The following is a 19,168-nucleotide window of genomic DNA, read 5'->3' as shown; positions in this document are numbered from 1 at the left end:
CCTGCTGGCGGCACTGGATCTGCACAATCGCCCGCAGGCCCAACAGGAGTTATTGCTAGTGGTCAAGCTCGATTATTCGCCGTGTGCACAGCATTTCAATGACAGATTCCTCACGACGAAGGTCTTGGTCACGAGTTGGCAGAAAGTGAAGGAGACCAAGGTTGCGTGGATAAGGCAACACCTCGCCAAGATCGCTGCCAGCCGTGCGTGCCTGGAGGAAGAAGTTATGTCGCTACCCCAATTGGTCGTGTATGGAGTCGGGGCGGTCGTGCTCATCGCCGACTTCAGCGATCAGACGGCGTGGGAAGGCAGCACGGTGATCCTCGAGCTTCCGTATCGGATCCAAAATCTCGACTTATTGGCAAGACCTGTGTTCAGCCAGGCTGGCTGGCAACACGAACTGATGGGAGAATTAAATAAAACGTGCAACATCCGTCATGACATTTCGTAACCAGTCTGCAATACATGTATTTATACGCCAAATTTTCTAGGGTCGGTAGTAGCGACCACCAGGCACACCCTCGAATTCTGCCTCAGATTTTCCACGACCTAATTGCCATGCGGCGGCATGCCGGGCGGCCTCTCTGGCCACGTTTCCCGCGCCATACATGCATGTGGTAGCGTAGATTTGAAGGTAGATAGTGTTATATATGCGAAGGCAATAAATTTGGACATATTGTACTTCGGTATTTTCTTCAAGACGGCGCGCATGTCGGTGATGGGATAGCATATCTCCAGCCGAATGTGTAGGACATGGTAAATGCTCTCTGAAATATATACGGTATGGATGGCCTCAATCATCGCACCGTCAGGAGCTCGAGGCGGCATTAAGCCAAATGTATCGGCAAATACGGGGGACGCTAATGCAAGGATAATTCAATGGATGCGAATTTACACTTTGTCGGACGATGTAGGATACCATCGACGTCCATCTCATCGTCAGGTGGAGGGAGAGGCTTCAAATCGACCCCGCTTTCTCCATAAATTCAGGTTCAATTTGATTTGATAAAAGAGACTTCTGCGCGCGGAATTGAGCTCACGAATTTAAGGGATGACTGCAGGAGGTCGCTGTGTGCGGTGGGAGAAACTGGCTAGGATGATTTGTCAACGCAGCAGCCAGAGCGGAGAATCCGACCAGTGGATTGACGTCACAGACTTTCTTGAGTCAAGTCCCTGTCGTCGATCAGTCGACTGAATGCGTGTCGGATACAACACATTGCGTATGAGTTCATAATCACTGTCATCCCGCATATCAACTTCAACGTTGCACATAGACAATTACGCAATACCATTCCGGGTGACATCAAGAAAATACAAAAAATGGCTACATGAACAAGTTGAATAGACAGACCTAGGGACACATACTCTTGCGGCTACACTGTTGGCCAATCACGGGACGATAATCTGCTCCGCCCAGTCCTCTTCCTCCCGAACAAAACGCGTCCTCTGATTCGGATGGACACCTAGCTGAAGCCAGTCCACCTCGACGGCTTCTATGAGGATGAGTGAAAAGTTTCGCAAAGCTTGCTCCTGATTGCGTTTATCCTCGTCGCTTTCCGCCTCGCCGAGTTTGGGTACTGTCTGCGGCCACTTCTTGGCATCATCGTAGGATTCCATAACGCTTCCCGGCGGTGGGCGACACCAGCTTGCCTTCATATGAGCGCTCATACTGTCGAACACCTCTAGACGCTTCTTTTCCCAGTCGAATCCTTGTTCATCAAATCGGTCAAGGGCGAGTGATGGGATGTGTGGTGCACGGATCTCCGCCCTTGCGTTCGGAGAGCGGATAACACGAACGGGCCCATAAATCCGGAACTGGTCCTGGGAGCCCGCCATCCACCAACAGATCTCAGTGCGCCCGTAAGCAAGCAATTGCCAGACCTTGGGCGTGCGAATATCTGTAGTGGTGATGATGACGGGTAAGTGAGGGCAGTCTGAAGGTTGGATGATGTCGCGATGCACGACAGTGCGGGCGCGAGGTGAATCGTTTGGGTCTATCGTCGCAAGTTGATAGACTGATATCCCGTTCATTTAGCTGTTTATTCTGAATTATCAACCGCAATGGCTTACCATTCTGCCCTTTGTTGTCAGGTAGACTGAGCGCCTTAGTCAAGGCAGTTCGCCATCGAGGTGTAGAGGCCATTCTTGTCACAGAGTATAAGGTTGAAGCCTGAGGAATCGACGGCCAATGTCTATGGTTGTGGTAGGTTGTGTGCGGTAGATTCGGTAGATGCCGAGCTAAGGCCGTGATGCCTCTCAGGCTGCTCTTCTAAAGGTTGCTTACACAGGTTCGCTCCCGACTCCGCGATGCCTCCGAGTCGCTCCGCCAAACGACGTGCCAGTGGATAAGATTGCTTCCTCGGTTGTTGCTTTTACACCACACATTGAAGTAGGCTTGTACATGTTTTCAACCTTCCGATTGTTTATACCGACGGTCGTTGCCGTTGGTATGAACAGTCAAGTTATATACCTCTGATCTGGAGCTGGTAGTATGCAGCGCTTGTGCCCGGCGACTGCCTCATTCGTCAGGCTCCTGAAGCCAGTGTCAGGACTTGTACGTGTCCTCGTACGCATCATGGTGAGTAGCCAGGCCGGTCCATCAAGTTCAGCGGGGACATTGTCATAATGATAAGTCATGTAGAACCCTTTGCTCGTTAGCATTGAGCGGAAGCATTATGTTCTGGAAGAGGCTTCGAGCAGCTTTGCCGACTTTAGTTGGCGATGACGATGATAGGGCCGGAAGATTGTGTCCTATTACTCAATGTGTTATCTACGGAGCAACGGCGGCGATTCTGTAGTTCTGCGGCGGCGGTCCGCACAGCTTGTAATGGAACACGTCATCCTGCTCCGACCGATCCCGCAAGGCATTAGTCTTCTTCATGTGTGCTACGATCGAAATGAAATAGGTACCTGTCGACGTTGGGGTTGGTGTCTGACCCTTATTGACAGGCGACGGGAGTCACATAGGCAGCAAGGCGACGGCGGGCGAATATATTGGCCATTTGGTGGCATTGTCATTAATAGGATCAGCAAATCTCGCAGATTCGGATGATACTTATGGTACACAATCCGCATTCTCACGCAGTGTCACACCACTTATTCCTGTCGCCCTCAGTACGCAAGAAGACGTTGTCCCACCATCATCCAATTTCCGGATACCAAGATGCGGGCATGGGATAGTTGTCATGAAGCTACGGCTTAAGAAGAAGAAGATTGTCGTAATAAAAACTTCGGCGGAGATGCGGAAGGCGAACACGAAGTTCTCTGCGTCGTCCAGTATACTGACATTCTTCATGAGAGCAGGCTGCGGGGATGTTGGAGATCTATTCCGGCGTTTGATAGAACAAGCGCAGGATACGCATGCGCTAGAACTCACCGGCAGATTCACGGCATGTCGTCGGTTTGGTGAAGTGTGTCTGAGCGACTATCACGCTGGGCATCACTCTTCATTCTCGGTCTGCACATACGGCGGAGGTCATCGAGCTCTTTTTGTCGTTCAGATGTCCGTCCCCACGCACTGAGTGCTCATCACTGACCACTCCACACACACAAACTCCACTTTTGTTGACGCCAGTGTTGAAGGTCCGCACACTCGAGATTCTGCTGGCAACGAGCACCCTACGCGTTCTAGGAACCCTTGTACTCACCTACGCCGCCTGATCGGTCTGGCGTTCCGCTTGACACATTAGTCGCCCATTACTCAGAGCGATGCTGAGATAGACGCTGTCTCGAGATCGTTTGTCGTAGTTTGTGATCTTCGAAGACCACAGCTCTCAGCTTTCGGCTGGTATCCGGTGAGTTCATTGCGACCGCAGGCTCTCCGCGTGGGGTCCCATGATGCTCAAGTATAGCACCCGAATGATAACACCATACGGCATCCAGGCTCGTGTAAAGTACATTTGCAGGGGCGGTATGACGCTCCACCAGCGCTTTGATGACACAGTGCAGTTATGGGAAATCAAGACGTACTTCGATGCTTGCGATCACTCTGACGCCTTATTAACATATATATAAGGTGGAATAGGTATGTGTAACATACCGTACACCGTCCTGGGGTACTAGTCTATCACACCTGTAGCCTTGATACGTCGTCGTCGCCGCCGTTTGCGTACGATCTGTATAGGTGCTGAAACGGGCATCCCAGCACACCAAAACATCGATAATAGACCGAGGCGGAATGACTCTGGTAAGTGGCGCTCATTACCGGCTGTTCAACGTCTCAAGAAGATATTAATAGGTAGAGATTGCGAGAGCCGGTGTCCAAGACTTCTTGGACCAGATGCGGTTCCTGAACTTCAAAAGGCGTTGGGATGGCGAACTTCGTCGTCGTGTGGCCGAGATCACCGATGCTTGGGACTTCAAGGAACCTGCGCGCCCTCACATCAATACTGCGCTTGTGATCACAGAGTCTGCTTATGACCATCTCACCGACCTAAATGCAAAGGTCGCTATCACCATCTTCACTGCGCTCGCCACTTCCCTCGACGACCCGAATGTACTTGATGGCCTTGCATTCGACCAATTCCATCGCCAGCACTCAAATTGCTCGGTCTACGGAGACAACAGTCCCCTTGGCTTGTTCGCTGAAGTCACTCGCCGAATGGGTGAATGCTACCCGAACTTCGCAGCTGGCACAATCTTAGTGTCGGCCTTGCAATTCGTGAACGTCTCCGTCTTGGAGAACGTCACAAAGGGGATAACATTGCATCCGAAAGCCTTGCCCTTTGTGGAGTACAGGCGAATGCTAAGCGGCGTTCCGGAGGCGTATGGCTGTTTTATCTGGGAGAAGGCCCGTTTCCCCACTGTAGACTGCTATATACAGGCTATTCCGTAAGTCACATTGGTCCACAAGAGCGTCGAGGTCGGTATTCACAGGATCCAACAGCGATGCCTGCTTAGTGATCGACTACTTGAAGTGAAGTATCGCTGCTTACCTCTCAAATGCAGCAATTTGCTTACATTGATTTTAGCGATATCCTCTCTTTCTACAAGGAGGAGCTCGCCAACGAGCTAGTCAACTACATCCACGATCGTGCGCTTGTGACTGGGGCATCCGCCTCAAGTACACTCCGTAATGTCATATGCGAGACGGTCGCTGCATCGGAGCGGGTGCGTGCCATCTTAGGGGAAGGGGATGCGAGAGATGCGTGGGATGCCTTCGTGAAGGGCTACATCAAATTCCATGTTGACGACCCTAGATATCGGCTGCGCGAGGTTCTTGGCGACGAGTTCTTTGTAGAAGAGTGAAGCATTCAGTTGTATCAATGATGAACTTACCTATTAATAGAGTGTTCGAGTGTTCTCGAATAAGGTTTCAGTACACGGTGGATGCATGGGTGGAAGGTCGGAGGACACGCAGATAACAACGCCTCCTCGATAATCATCTCAACGGCTATCACTCACAGCGTCGCGGGCAGAACTGTACCCTATACCTCTAGGCTTGAATCAAACCCATTAAACACAATTAGGACACATTTTTCCCAACCTGCTGCGACCCAGCCAGCCTCGACGTGAGCTCAGACCTTCATATTCACATGAGATGGCTCGGCCTACGCTAGCTGTAGAGTACGCGAGTTCTTTGGTTGTCGACCTGGACGCTGACGAGATACGCTACAGCGCAGGATGCTACCACCCTCCCGCGAATGATAATCTGCAGGATACTTCAACATACATCGTCGATGGTACTGATATCGTGAGTGAGACTCACCCATTTTGTATCAACCACTTACACTATGATCTAAGCAGGCGAGGATAGCAGCAGACGCACTGACGGGCATTCACACTTTAATGAAAGACATAGGTTATTCGCACAAACCTTGCGTCCGGGACCCTGAGCTGGAGAGTCGCGTTAAGGAGATAACTCAAACTTGGCCTTTCGAAGAACAAGTTAAGCCTCACATCATCACATCAATCGTGATCGTGCAGACCGCATACCGCCACATTCCAAGTGTCGAAACGAAGACACTCATAACGATACACACAGCCCTCGCTATCGCCATAGATGATTTTGCCATCTCGGATGTGATATCCCATCGCAATGTCTTTGCCGGACTCTGTAACAGTACAGCAAAGAGCGAGACAGGGATCCTTGGACAACTCGCTCGCAGCCTGGCAATGATGCAGGACCATTTCTTGGCTTTTGGTGCCGCTACCATCCGCATCTCTACCCTGCAATTCATAAATATGTGTATGCTAGAGGAGATGACTCACGACGTAGAGCTGCACCGTGCAGGGCTAGGATTCGTTGAATATCGGCGCTTTTTAGGGGGCCTTCCGGAGGCCTATGCCGTCTTCATTTGGGATAAGGCCCGGTTCCCTGATGACAAGCAATATCTCCATGCCATCCCGTCAGTACTTTTTGTCTGCTCTTATAGCACGTGCTTAGCTTAAGCTCGTAGCGATGTCAGCATCTATATCAACTATACCAAGTAATCTCTACCGTATCATTGTAGATTATCAAAGCTTACGCACAGTGCAGTGACATTCTTAGCTTTTATAAGGAAGAACTATACCTACCTTCACGCTCGCGCCCAAATCACAAGAAGATCGTTGTTGGAGACCTTCCGGGATGTCATTGAAGAAACAACGGCGGCCGTGCGGCGCATCCGCAGCATCCTAGGAGAAGGGGATGTGAGAGAGGCGTGAGAGAGCTTCGCCGAAGGATATATTGAGTTCCACCTTGCGTCTCCTCGGTACCGTTTGCGCGAAATTTTGAACGGTGAAGAGTACCTCTTGAACGAATTCTGACGACATGTGGCGTAATAATATAGTTTCAAAACCTTCGATCGATCGGCATCGAGATCGGCAATTACCATTTTGGTCGTGTGTTTGTTTTCTCTTGCTCGTCTTGTCTGTGGCATGAACGCTCTGCTCGTATCGCTTGGCAGAAACAAGCTCCTCGCACAAGTCCTACCGGCCATGTCTCGACGTTCCTCCTCTCCTCCATTGTCTCCTAGACTCGCAAAACGTCCAAGACTCGACTTCGAACCCCTGACCCCGGAAGATTACAAGAATGGCGTGGTACTCGCGCCCATGGTCCGATCAGGCGCATGTGCGTTTACGTCGTCCTGGACTATATACTGACATTTACAATCTTTTGTGAGAAGTACCCACCCGACTCTATGCTTTGAAGCACGGTGCATCATTAGTCTGGGGTCCGGAGACGGTAGACAAAGCGATTCTACACACGGAGAGGGTGGTGGATCGTGAGTTCTCTCGTTTCCCAATCGGTACGGTGCATAAATAGGTGTCTAGCTACCACAGGTGTCATAAGCTATGTCGGGAAGACGAAGGCTCTTTTCACCACCCATCCTGTTGAGAAACCCTACCTCATTTACCAGATCGGCTCTGCGGACCCCGAGCTTGCTGTGCAAGCGGCCAGAACTGTCCTGCAAGATGTAGCGGGCTTCGATCTCAATTGCGGCTGTCCAAAACCCTTCTCCACTCATTCCGGAATGGGCGCGGCCCTACTCTCGAACCCTGACTTACTGTGCTCCATTCTCACTGCTCTGCGGGAGGCCATGCCACCTGAGATATCCATCTCGGCTAAGATCCGTTTGCTTTCATCTCAAGAGGATACATTAAAGCTTGTAGAGCGGATCGTCAATACAGGCGTGAACGCGCTGACGGTCCACTGTCGCACTCGCAATATGCGAAAACGAGAGAAGGCACACATCGACCGACTACGAGAGATTGTAGACTTTGTGCGGGGGTTGGGGCGAGATGTCGCGCTTATAGAGAATGGTGACTGTGAGGACTACCAGGATGCAATACGAATACGAGAGATTACGGGTGCGTGATACGTTGCACTAGCGGTGCTCAAGACTCTTCCGCTGACTCGAGTATGTAGGCGCCGATTCAGTCATGATTGCGACAGCGGCAGAAGCAAACCCGACATGCTTTTCGCCGAATCCCCTTACTGATGTTGAAATGACATTTATACCGCAATATATGCGCCTGGTGAGCAGTTATCGGCAATACCCGCCCTTTGCGCGCCTCACGAACCGCGGCGACGATCTTCTAGTGCAGGTATCTCAACAATCACTGGTCGTCAACAAAATTTTGCACTGCCCAGTTCAAGGGTTCCCACGTAAACGCGCGCAGAGCAGACCTCAAGGGCCTGCGGGACGCCATCCAGAAAGCGAAGTCGTACGAGGACATGGACGCGCTAGTAGCGCCCTGGACGGGCGAAGATGAGTTCAAGGCCATTGTGGACGTGATTGAGAAGCGCGATGGCCGCCGCGGACAAGCGCACAAACTCCCGCCGCCCGTGGTGTCTGCGAAGCAGAAGGCTTTATCCGATGTTGAGATCAAGCGCCAGGAGGCCGAACAGCCTGTGACTCCCGAACAAGAGATCAACCTTCAGACACCCCCTGCAGCGTCTCCAGATCCTTCAGTTCTGAACGCACCACTAGCGCCCGCGAATAAGCTGCGAATGCCCCTTCCTGCTATGCTCACTGGGGACCTCCCAACGCCAACTCCTTCCGCTACTGGGTCGGCTTCATCGCTCAGATGAAATATGATACTTGTATATATCTCACAATCTATTTTGATACGCACCTCCCATTTGTGATTCACTCAATTCACTCCAACGCAGAAGCGTCGGAAATCCGCGCGACCATTTAAAAAAATAAAGGATAAATTACGAGTGTTATTGAGGCCAGAACATGAGTCGTGAAATATGCCCAATGCAGTCATGAAGGTCGTAAACATCATCCCATCGTCGCACAATTTTCTTTACAGCACAACGAACGCGCCAGCGAAGAGACTGCCAAGGACAGTCACAGCACTCAAGATCATCGGCTTGGACAGCGTCAGGCTCTGAATGCTGACGGCAGCATTGTGAGTTGCACTGTGCAAGGAGTCTATTAGCGTCACGCTTCGTCCAACTTACAGAGTACCAACCTGACAGAGGGGACGAGGAAGGTGTGACCCGCAAAGGTAGTCGTCATAACCCTGGCAGTACTGGTGCCGGAGTGCGCACCGGATGTCGCAAGGGTAATGGCAGCGCCGCCAACCGACGTCACCTCCACAACGGGGGCTCCGCTGATGGCTACAGAAACCCATGAGTGAGAGAGTAAGAGGACATAAATTGAGAATACGTACTGGTGACGGTCGCGTAAACCTTGGAGGTGGACGTGCCAAGTTCAGAGGTCGCGGAGTCGTAGATCTGCGTAGCCGTGCCAGCAACCTCGCCCTCATGGACTAGAAATTGCATGCATCAGACACAATGCCTACAGGTGTAAAAAAGTTGTACTCACAAGCAGAGGTAACACCGTGCCATGCAGACTCGGCTGCAAATAGAGAGTTGAGATTTGATGACCAAGCTTACAAGGGTGATAGACACATACCAGCAGAGGTAGCCTCGCCAAAAGCCGACGTCACATCGTCAATGACTGCGGAAAAAAATGAGCATTCGCAAACAAGCCGTTCAACGGTTGTACTCACTTCCACGCCTCGCGGGAGCAGCGTTCACAACAGCAAGGGGCAGAAGAGCATACACGAAGAATTTGGCCAACATCTCGTAATTTAGCGATTAAAGAGGCAGCACCAGGCTGTTGAAGAAAGCGAAAGAAAGCAAAGAGGGACTGGACTAAACCCGGTGAACGTGAAAGGGCGTAATCAAGTTGTCTCTGCGATCTTCCTGGGTTTATATACGCAATTCGCAGTGCCTCATGTCGCATCGGGCGCCTTCGGTAACGGTCGTAGCCAGGAGAGGAATGATGCGTTTGCGATCAAACACCACTGCCTCTGAGATCATGATCAACACGCGTGATTATAACAGATGCGTCTATGTGCGCCAAGGTCACCTACTCGAGGGAGGAGCTCAGTATTCAACAGGCGAGGGAAGGTAAACGAATACTTACAGTCGTTGTACATAGACCGAACACCAGCGGGATATGCCTCGTTGGACACCCGCTCGTGGCCGGTCCCTTGGCAAGCCTGACTGCAGGTGGCACTGGCATCATCGAAATGCGGTGCAGCCTGGCAGACGAATTGCATATGACGCGTCGCATCGCCCGTTCGCTTCTTCAATTTCGTAAATGATAAACTCCGGCCTCCAACGGCGCCGGAGGACCTCCCCGAGACCTGACCAATTGTACAGAAGCATGCGTATGCGTGTCGTGGAAGCACTGGAGGTTGCGTCGACTCGCATTAGGTATATCTGTGAACTTAGCAGACTTGCCATCTGACTGGAGGTCATTCGGACCAGAGTAGAGGTGCCTTTACCAAAGTCCTGAGCTCCGCCTCATGGATGGAAACGCGTGATGGTGAGGGTGTTGGTGACAGGCGTCCTCTAACCGCAGCGCGTACGCGTGGGTGATGCCCATCTTCAAGGCCCCACAGACTAGCGCAGGCTGCGCACGGCGCAGCTAAGCCCATGGCTCCATACATAGTACTCTTGAAAACAATGATGCCCGGCGAATGACATGAGAGCTCGAGTCCAAGAGAGTCCAAGAGCCGCTGGCTCAATGCCCGCCTGACGACTCGCCATAATGACCCCGACAAGGAGAGAATGAGTACTACTTGCAAACTTTCCTCACGATGGCTCAAGGTATACGCATTCACACACAGCCCCCAATACCTTGTATCCAAAAAGTCAAATTTTGCATTACTGTACGAATGCACCCCCGCCGACGATGACGTTAGGGCTTAATGTAATGGAGACGAATAGGTGTACGTATCTAAGGTGATTGCAAGAAAATCATATACAGGCTGCACTTTCCTCCAGATCCCCTACCCACGCTCCCCAGGCTTCATTCCCGCGATGCAGATTAACCTATTACGAAAAGAGACGAGCGACAGTCGACATATATGCAGCCGAACAAAGAGACGTGAGGGAGGTGAAAGTGGATGAATAATCAATGACAGTAGGCTAGAGATGGTGGTCGTTGTTGTGATGACGATGACGTGAATGCGATGCGATGCGGATTCGAGCGGGAGATGTGAACAGAATAGAAGAACAGGAGTCTATACACAGAACAAGGAGTCTGGCATGAGTTGGTCGTCAATTTTTTTCGTGGCTGGAGTCGGAAAGAAGCGATGGATACATGTCGAGCGATGGTCGACAGCATATGACACAACAATATGCATTAGCTGTGAGTAAGGTCGGTCGTACTCGCACGTAAAGGCATGATGTGATGCGTTTCAGGGCGCAGGAGGTGGAAGTCAAAGATGTTTGACATGTGGCAGGGAGGACCGATGATCGAGGCGATCAGTAGATGACTCCGGCGACGGATGTGGAAGAATGGATGACATCCCGCTGGTCGGAGGCGAACACCATCAGCTTTTCCCGACGTGCGAGCAGCGAAGCGTACTCACAGCAATGGAACGGAACTCCCGAACGTCTGTTGTCGACATGAGCTCGACACCCTGGCGTGCGCAGGCAATTTTGAGCGCGTTCAGCTGCGGGTGGCTCTCGCCGCCGTGCCAGATGTGGACCGTCACCGCCTTCAGCGTCTCGCTCCGCTTGATCATCTGGAGTATGGGCGGCAGCGGCGTAGCCATGTCCACACCGAACGCGATGTGCTCCATAGTCTCCGGTAGCGCCTTGCAGAGCGTTGGTGGCGTCCACGGGCTCTCGATTCGAAGCTCGCGCAGGGCACGACACTGCCGAATGGCGGCAGTGCCCTCATGCCCGCCACAGGTCGGCATCGCGAGGGACTGCAATGCACCTGCATGATGGGCCAAGAGGTACTTGAGCATGTCAGGCGTGGGTTCGCGCTCGAGCTCAAGGGTACGCAGGCTGTCGGTGGAATTGTGCAGAAGCCATCTCATGAAGTCGATGCAAGGCGGCGTCTGGAAGTTCATACGGAGACTATCGAGCGCGCACGGGAACGGCTGAGGAGCCTCGTTGGGCAGCTGTGGTGGCACGCCGCTGATGGCAAGCGACTTCAGCGCCGGCCAAACGTCGAGGAGCTGGAACAATGTCGACGAGTTGTCCGACCAGTTGCTGAACTGTAGGGACGCGATCGAGGGGCCTGTACGAAGGAGCGCGAGTGTCCGCTCGTCAAATGAAGGAGCTGCACGCTTCATGCGGTTGACATCGGGTGCGCCGACAACATCGTGGCCCGGAGAACCCTGGCCGTACATAGCGAGACGGAGATCTTGCATGTTGGGGCAGAGCGTGACGGCACGCGCAAAGGACCGCTGACTGAGATAGTACGGCTGGTTGTGGTCCAACGTCACACGCATAGACCGAACAGCGTCTCCGAGCATGCGGCCGCGGGCGGTCGAACGGTCAACTGCCTGCTGGAACGCGATGTAGTCCGTCTGACTACGCAGCGTGACACGGCGGAAGAGGAGCTTCTGGGCAATGGCAGACCAGTCCTTGCAGACCAAGGCGCAGTTGGTGAAGAGCTGGACATTGGACTCGGGCTCATCGTCATAGTAGGCTGAGTCGAGGACGTTCATAACAAGCTCGAGAGGCACCCGGACTTGGTTCGTGGAGAGGCTCATGGTGAGGTCGCGAGGAGGGTAGAGTGTCGTTAGATCTATGGTACGCTGCGGCTTATATTCCTGCTGTCAGGGTGAGTGATCGGCCTTGGTGCGCAAGACAATAAGACATACTTTGGCTTCACGAGCCTGGTAAAGGAAGTTGAAGAAGCCCATCGCTCTGCTCCAAAAGAGGCCTGATGGTTGTGAAGAGCTCGGACACCGCGACGGGAGGAGAAGAGGGGGCAAGAGAGCATGGTGGGCGGGCGAGGAGGTATATATGCGCTGCAAAGGACTGGCAACGGGACCGCTGGACGGGAGATAGATCGTGGAACTTGACGCAAAACCGCGCGCTTCGGACCTGTTTCACACCGTCTCGGTGTCTTCCGGGCGTCCCGTTTGCCTTTTCCGCCACCGCCGCCGGCCGAATATGGGCAAGAAATCATTTCGGCTAACAAGTGGCGGCTTCTTCTGACTCTGACGTCCTCCTTTTGGGGCACTTGGGAAGGTCCACGGCTGCTTTCGACGACAAGAAACACCTCTTCGGCAGTACCAGCTTCAAGCGCATCATCCGGTTCAGACGGACAGGCATTACGCCCACGCAGCCCGGTGAGAAATTTCATATATGGCATCTGACACTGGTGCGAAACACAAAGGCTACCTGCACATTTCAATTTCGTCGCGCGCCCCGACGCGTTGCTACTGTGTCGGAAAGTATGGTCGCCGACGGCAGGTGCAGGGTGAGCCGGCGGCGGACATACTACGCGTAGGCTGTGTGCTGCATCCCTGCGCTCATGACTTATCGACACAACTTCGACGAGTCAAAAGACACATATCCCGTCAGCCGGATTCTGGAAACAATAACATGGACCACATAGTACCCCATTTGTAGGTCCGTTGAACAATAACGGGCTCCATCAACCTCGTGGAACGCGCAGCTTGCCGTAATCGCTTCAGCGCTTTCCGCTGTTCGGCTACCGTCCTCGGGATGGCTGAAGGTGGCTGGCCAATAGGCTTTCTTGTGTCTTTCTGCTCGATGGCGGTTTCCATCGTCTCATTCGGTGCGGCAAGCGGTCCTGACAGCGACGATGCGGCGCCCTCAGGTCAACAAGCGTCTCTCGTCCATCCAGATTGGGCGCGGCGTACCGCCGTGTACGTACTCGAGGCACCTGCCCAACACGTTGCAGCGCGTGCTCAAGACACACTGTTCGTACCCGCGACCAACGAACGTCGTGTCAATGTCACTGTCGTTCCGATATCAGATGTACCTCTCCTGGGCCTGAGTTATAGAGCGATGGAATGGATCATGGCATCCCTTAGACAGTCCCAATGAGGGTCGAGGACTGGTCCTGCCGTCATCCCATCGTCCCGGTCTTCAGTCTTCTATGTTCGTGCCTCGGTGCAATGTCCTTTCTGGCCCGGGTTTCAACTTCCACCCGAAGTTCATCTCACTGGCGTGTTCGGCACCACTCGCACACCGACTGTTCCCGTCACGATCTGCTCAGCATTATACCAGAAGAAGTGAATTGATATCCGCGGAGATCAGAAATTCATGGATATCCTCATATCGACTCACTGTGTACGGACTGCGAAACAGCAGCGGATCGCTTCGCAAATCCTATTCGGGCCACACGGTGTACAGTCCTATTGGTTGCAATTTTCAACGAAGAGAGTCATTGTCCCTGAGCGGCTTTTGGTCGAAAAGCGTGTGCATTGAGCGTTTCACTGTCACTGGCCACCGGCATGGTTCCACAGCTGGTGTGCGGCTGTCTACGACTATTCAATTGCCTTCGGCCCGCCAACACCTCCGCTTTACGAACACCCCTCGTGTATAGCGCTCGATCCGCCGCTTCGTGTGGTATATGGGTGTTGGCTATACGCGTCAGCATCGGTGGCTATAGCTGAGTGGAGCGTATTCAGTCCGACTCGACATCGGGCTCGCGGGTCTCGCACCGAGCACGGTTGCACGAGGTGGAGCACGACATGTACTTGACACCGGCGTCATAATGTACAAGCGAAGTCTTCTTTGTAAGTAAGCACCGTTGTGGCTGTCGGGCTCTGATCAGTTTCTTGTCAAACAATGCCAGGCTAGTCAATTCATACGTCACGGTGGCTGTTGCCTTGCCTTGAACGCTGCTATGATCACTAATTGCACTCAACACATCTGCACATGACCATATCAAGCGTTCGAAGTACGCCTTCTCAGAAACGCAGTGCTAAGCATCGCTGCAATCAGTTCATTCATATTCCAGTATCCCGACTGCGTGTTCCCTCCCAGCATACGTCATCCCATTCTGAGTTGACGTGTGACATTCCCATGTTGCATGTCCCATTGGATCTTTGGAAGATTAATCGAGTCATGGATATCTACTTCTGCTCTACATGTCCCCCGTCCATGAGATGATGCGGATTTTGTTACATCGATGAGGTGAGTTGCCGCCCGAGTTAAACATGTCCATCATTTCATCCGCGCTTCATGGTTAGGACACAATCAGCGCACTTCGAAGAAGGCCCGCGCAGATCTACTTGTCCCGAGCCAGTGCTAGGCCCTCGGTCTGGACGCCCGCTCAGTCCAGGTGCCGCCGATGTGACCAATGGTAAGCTCTGTGCACTGCGTTTCAGAAAAGCGCATCGACATCGGCATTTCCATGCTTCCCTGCCCTGACGTCGATACTCCGCTTTCGAGTCTAATGGTGTCCCGACTAGCTCTGGTAGAGCAAATAGTGCGCGCTTCTCCATGTAGTCCGCGGCGGACTCTGAGTCAGCATTCTGAGGTGTGGACTGACCCAACGTACGCACAATGTTGTTCCTATCTGAGCAGGTCTCGGCCGTCCTATTTTTCCGCTGCAAGGACCTATATAAGCATTGGAGGCTCCACCATCCATGAACCAATCCTCTCCCAACTCGATTTGCACATCAATCGCAGGAACGCATAGCAAAATGTCTCCTACCAGTGATTTCGTGAAGTGAGCATCGCCATCCATTACATTGCTTGCTGAATGTAATGTAACGATGTCGATAGCACCACTTCCACCGCCAAAGGTCAGAAAATCACCGCGGGGCTAGTCGCCAAGCCCGTCAAAGGGGTCAGTCGCATTTACTTTGCTTTAATCACGTCCAACTTGCCGCTTACATCAGTCACAGTCTACGATCACGCTTTGCAAGGACATCATACGCGAGTTTTTCGATAAGGTCCAGGTTCCATTGCCGAACTTCACGCGCGACCCGCAGCTTGAAGCTCGCGTTGCTGATATTGTTCGGACGTGGGGTAACGAGGAGCACCTACGGCCATACGTTGTCACCAGCCTCATCCTCACAGTCACCGCGTACAGTCACATCGCCAACTTCGAGACGCGGGTGCAGATTACGCTGTTCACCATCATCATCATCGCCATGGACGACCCTGTCGTCTTCGACTCGCTCGCAACCCGCGAGTTCCACCAGCGCATGTGCACCGGCGTGATTCAAGACGAGGCCGGCATGCTCGGGGCGTTCACGAAGATCCTGGAGTCAATGTGGGACCATTACTCTGGCTTCTCGGCAAACACCATTTATGCGTCCGCCTTGCGCTTTGTGAACGCATCCATCATTGAGAACGAGACTGACGTGACGACGCTGCGCTCTCATGCTCTTCCATTTGTGGAGTACAAACGGAGCATGACCGCCACCACCGAAGCGTATGCGTGTTTCATCTGGGACAAGGCCCGCTTTCCCGATGTCAAGGTGTATATGCAGGCAATCCCGTATGTGTTCTTCATAAGAGTGTCCTGAAACGGCTTTCATGCTAATGTCCGTTGGTTTGATAGCGATGCTATGCTATACGTCAGCTATGTGAAGTAAGCGCATCCCTAGAAGTTATTGAGTTATAGACTCATGGCTCTTGCAGCGACATCTTGTCATTCTACAAAGAGGAGCTTGCAGGAGAGACTGCAAACTACATCCATGAGCGCGCGTATGTGACTGGAAAATCTATCCCTGACACCCTTCGCAACCTCATCAACGAGACGGCCCGTGCTGTAGAGCGGGTTCGCGACATTCTCGGCGAAGGCGAGGCACGAGCTGCGTTCGAGAATTTCGCCGCGGGCTACATCAGAGTCCATACAGGCAATCCTCGCTACCGTTTGAAGGACGTTATCGGGGGTGACTATATTATTGATAGAGTTTGATGTAGTATTGGATGCCTTCCCACAGAGATCTGGACGCGATTGCAGAATACTATGGGGGGCAGGGAGTTGCTCAAACCACCTTGTACAGCCTTCCACATCTTTACTTCAAATCCCAAAAGGTATGTGAGAGTGTATATAGTCCCTGTGAATGCCCCCATGGCACCGAAATGATAAAATCATGAATGTAGAAAATGTACGTTCATTGTGGCACAGCGCTTCGGGACTGATGTATCAGCAAGCTTTGCGCGCGCGCCTAAGTTAAGCAAAGCGCGAACTCCGTCGCCGAACAGGCTCTAACGGAACGCCTTGTGGGCAAGACGCGCTGCAGGCGCGTCAAGCGCCGGGGTGGGACGGATACCCCCTCAAGGGTATCCCGCTCCCCCCTTACTTAACGTCTGGTTACGAGACTAGCCTCTTACATGCATCTAGCCCTTTAAAAAAATCGACGGGTTTATACTCCACACAACGTAGGTACAAGTAGAGTGTAGACGAGCCTCCGATAGCTCTCAACAATGGGCTCCGCGCCCTCGGACGGAAGCACTCAAGACTAGTCCAGCGCTAGGTGTCAATGCCTTACAGTTCTCAGGCGGACAATGCACGCGCCCCTAGGTAGGGGAGATGCATCTAGCCCTTGCACTCCGTAATTATGTTTGATGGATCTTCCCTATATATCAATTTCATCACATTGTTCACAAATGCCACTGACTATCCGAAGCACACTGCAATCGATAAAAACTGGTTGATACGACGGCATGTACTTGTCTCTACGAGGATCATAAATGCAAATATTGATATTGTGAGCGATGGTATGACGTTGTTCGTAATGAGAAGTCTCCATGCACTGACTCAGGCTATTGCTAGTACCAGGTAGAGCTCATACCGCCCTTGAAGCATCATGTCTGCCCAACACTGCTACGCCACTGGCTCCTCGGTTCTGGACGCGGCTGTGACCTGTTATACAATGACCGATATCAAGGATCGGCAACTGATAGTCTCCGAGGTGTAGTGTGCGGCAATACGATGGCTATCCTGTCTGCGAGACAACATATGGCAGTCCGGGATCATCGGGAGAACGATATGGTCACAAGGGCGACGCGAGCGTTTGAATCCCTAGCCGTTGGTACAAAAGGCACGAAAGGGAGTTACTCTGCAAACATTCCATACCGATGTCTCAAATCATCCTCGACCCAGCTGGGCACGTATTAGCTCGTCTGGCAAGTCACGTACATCCTAATGACAAAGCCCGTTGCCCACAGCCAGGAGAAGGTTCATGCCGCTCTGTATCTATACGCCGATAGACCGGACTCGCTTGGAGAGGTGAGATTTGTTATTCATTATTAGACTGGGCTTTCAATGACTTGTCGAACATTGGATCGTGTCATTTCCGAAAGCAGGCGGCAACGCATGACATTCGAGCCGTCATCGCGGAGTTTCTAGATGAGATCCACGCATCGTTCCCCACGGTACATGAACGAGACCATGAGCTGGAAGCGTGTGTACACGAAACCATTGCCTCGTGGGGTCTCGGTCAGTATGTCGGCATTCAACACATTGAAACAGCTATTACGGGGACTACCAGTGCATACGGGCATATTTCTTCAATCGAGACCAAGATTCAAATTGTACTGTTCACAACCTTGGTCTTGGCACTGGATGATCCCGTCGTCTTCGAGTCACTATCATTCCACGAGCTCCTTCAAAAGATCTCTGTAGGCTCTTCTCAGGATGAACGTGGGTTTCTTGGGGAATTCACTAAAATTCTTACCGGCATGTGGGTCCACTATCCCGTCTCTTCAGCGAACACCATCTTCGTTTCCGCCCTCCGCTACGTCAATGCATCAGTACTCGAACGCGAAAGCGTACATAGCGCATCAAGGACGCTTTCGTACGTTGAGTACAAGCGGAGCATGTCAGCGACCACGGAAGCGTACGCTTGCTTTATCTGGGATAAGCAGCAATTCCCAGATGTCAAGGCATACATACAAGCAATACCGTAAGTCACATAAGCTGCGTCCGCACAGACATCGCTAACTCCCTCTACATGTCGGGTAGCGATGTGATGCTCTACGTGAGCTACGTGAAGTAAGTGCTGGTCACCATAAATAGCATCATGATAAATCTGAGGCTAACCGGTCTATATTTCCAGTGACATATTATCCTTCTACAAAGAAGAACTCTCCGGGGAGACGGACAACTACATTCACGAGCGCGCTTGCGTAACGCGAAAGAGAGAAATTGATACTCTGCGAGAGGTTGTTAGCGACACACTCGCCGCAGTGGAGCGAATCCGCGGAGTACTAGGCGAAGGCGAAGCTAGAGATGCGTTTGAGAGCTTTGCTGCAGGTTATGTCAGAGTTCATATGATCAATCCTCGATACCGCTTGGACGAGATCATGGGGAAGCCTCATAGTACGTAGTCGTTCTAGATGATACTAGTAGCATGTGGAATGAAAGTATAGTCTGGACAAGATACGAGAGCATGAGACTCGCACACTGTTACTCGCATGAGATCGTGACAGCCTGTGAAGACATGAAGCAGAGGCAGTGAAGACTGCAGGAGCAAATTG

At 52.3% G+C, this 19,168-nt stretch overlaps 7 protein-coding genes across 7 annotated transcripts; 4 read left to right on the top strand and 3 right to left on the bottom strand.

The window, feature by feature from the left end:
• Nucleotide 1: 1 nt before the first annotated feature.
• POSPLADRAFT_1128187 (hypothetical protein) lies at nucleotides 2-451 on the top strand (the record flags this gene model as incomplete). The annotated part of the gene is made up of 1 exon (XM_024483714.1): nucleotides 2-451. A coding segment is annotated over one exon (450 nt), but the record flags the coding sequence as incomplete, so codon positions are not given.
• Nucleotides 452-1,389: 938 nt separating this feature from the next.
• Nucleotides 1,390-2,143, bottom strand: POSPLADRAFT_1128444 (hypothetical protein; the record flags this gene model as incomplete). The annotated part of the gene is made up of 2 exons (XM_024483738.1): nucleotides 1,390-2,015; nucleotides 2,071-2,143. 2 exons carry the CDS (start codon nucleotides 2,141-2,143, stop codon nucleotides 1,390-1,392), a joined length of 699 nt encoding a protein of 232 aa, XP_024344004.1.
• A 2,034-nt stretch (nucleotides 2,144-4,177) lies between these two features.
• POSPLADRAFT_1051361 (hypothetical protein) lies at nucleotides 4,178-5,247 on the top strand (the record flags this gene model as incomplete). Its single annotated transcript, XM_024480153.1, has 4 exons — nucleotides 4,178-4,186; nucleotides 4,238-4,830; nucleotides 4,886-4,915; nucleotides 4,971-5,247. The coding sequence occupies 4 exons, from the start codon at nucleotides 4,178-4,180 to the stop codon at nucleotides 5,245-5,247; spliced, it is 909 nt and encodes a 302-aa protein (XP_024344003.1).
• Nucleotides 5,248-6,918: 1,671 nt separating this feature from the next.
• Nucleotides 6,919-8,515, top strand: POSPLADRAFT_1128560 (hypothetical protein; the record flags this gene model as incomplete). The annotated part of the gene is made up of 6 exons (XM_024483748.1): nucleotides 6,919-7,051; nucleotides 7,107-7,205; nucleotides 7,255-7,791; nucleotides 7,813-7,814; nucleotides 7,843-7,959; nucleotides 8,024-8,515. 6 exons carry the CDS (start codon nucleotides 6,919-6,921, stop codon nucleotides 8,513-8,515), a joined length of 1,380 nt encoding a protein of 459 aa, XP_024344002.1.
• A 105-nt stretch (nucleotides 8,516-8,620) lies between these two features.
• POSPLADRAFT_1037901 (hypothetical protein) lies at nucleotides 8,621-9,587 on the bottom strand. The gene is made up of 6 exons (XM_024477288.1): nucleotides 9,448-9,587; nucleotides 9,351-9,395; nucleotides 9,261-9,293; nucleotides 9,106-9,204; nucleotides 8,905-9,052; nucleotides 8,621-8,851 (listed from the first exon to the last, which is right to left on the bottom strand). The coding sequence occupies exons 1-6, from the start codon at nucleotides 9,518-9,520 to the stop codon at nucleotides 8,737-8,739; spliced, it is 513 nt and encodes a 170-aa protein (XP_024344001.1). The 5' UTR covers nucleotides 9,521-9,587; the 3' UTR covers nucleotides 8,621-8,736.
• A 1,135-nt stretch (nucleotides 9,588-10,722) lies between these two features.
• POSPLADRAFT_1063976 (hypothetical protein) lies at nucleotides 10,723-12,647 on the bottom strand. Its single transcript, XM_024481750.1, has 3 exons — nucleotides 12,571-12,647; nucleotides 11,323-12,522; nucleotides 10,723-11,263 (listed from the first exon to the last, which is right to left on the bottom strand). The coding sequence occupies exons 1-3, from the start codon at nucleotides 12,610-12,612 to the stop codon at nucleotides 11,216-11,218; spliced, it is 1,290 nt and encodes a 429-aa protein (XP_024344000.1). The 5' UTR covers nucleotides 12,613-12,647; the 3' UTR covers nucleotides 10,723-11,215.
• A 2,728-nt stretch (nucleotides 12,648-15,375) lies between these two features.
• Nucleotides 15,376-19,149, top strand: POSPLADRAFT_1042465 (hypothetical protein; the record flags this gene model as incomplete). The annotated part of the gene is made up of 12 exons (XM_024478114.1): nucleotides 15,376-15,401; nucleotides 15,458-15,521; nucleotides 15,574-16,178; nucleotides 16,322-16,575; nucleotides 16,627-16,720; nucleotides 16,790-16,794; nucleotides 16,892-17,068; nucleotides 17,578-17,721; nucleotides 17,943-18,594; nucleotides 18,654-18,683; nucleotides 18,748-19,010; nucleotides 19,061-19,149. The coding sequence occupies 12 exons, from the start codon at nucleotides 15,376-15,378 to the stop codon at nucleotides 19,147-19,149; spliced, it is 2,403 nt and encodes an 800-aa protein (XP_024343999.1).
• Between the last annotated feature and the right edge of the window lie 19 nt (nucleotides 19,150-19,168).

This window comes from Postia placenta, assembly GCF_002117355.1.
Source record: "Postia placenta MAD-698-R-SB12 unplaced genomic scaffold POSPLAscaffold_1, whole genome shotgun sequence".
NCBI lineage: Eukaryota > Fungi > Basidiomycota > Agaricomycetes > Polyporales > Adustoporiaceae > Rhodonia > Rhodonia placenta.
This window is presented reverse-complemented; position numbering and strand designations above follow the sequence as displayed.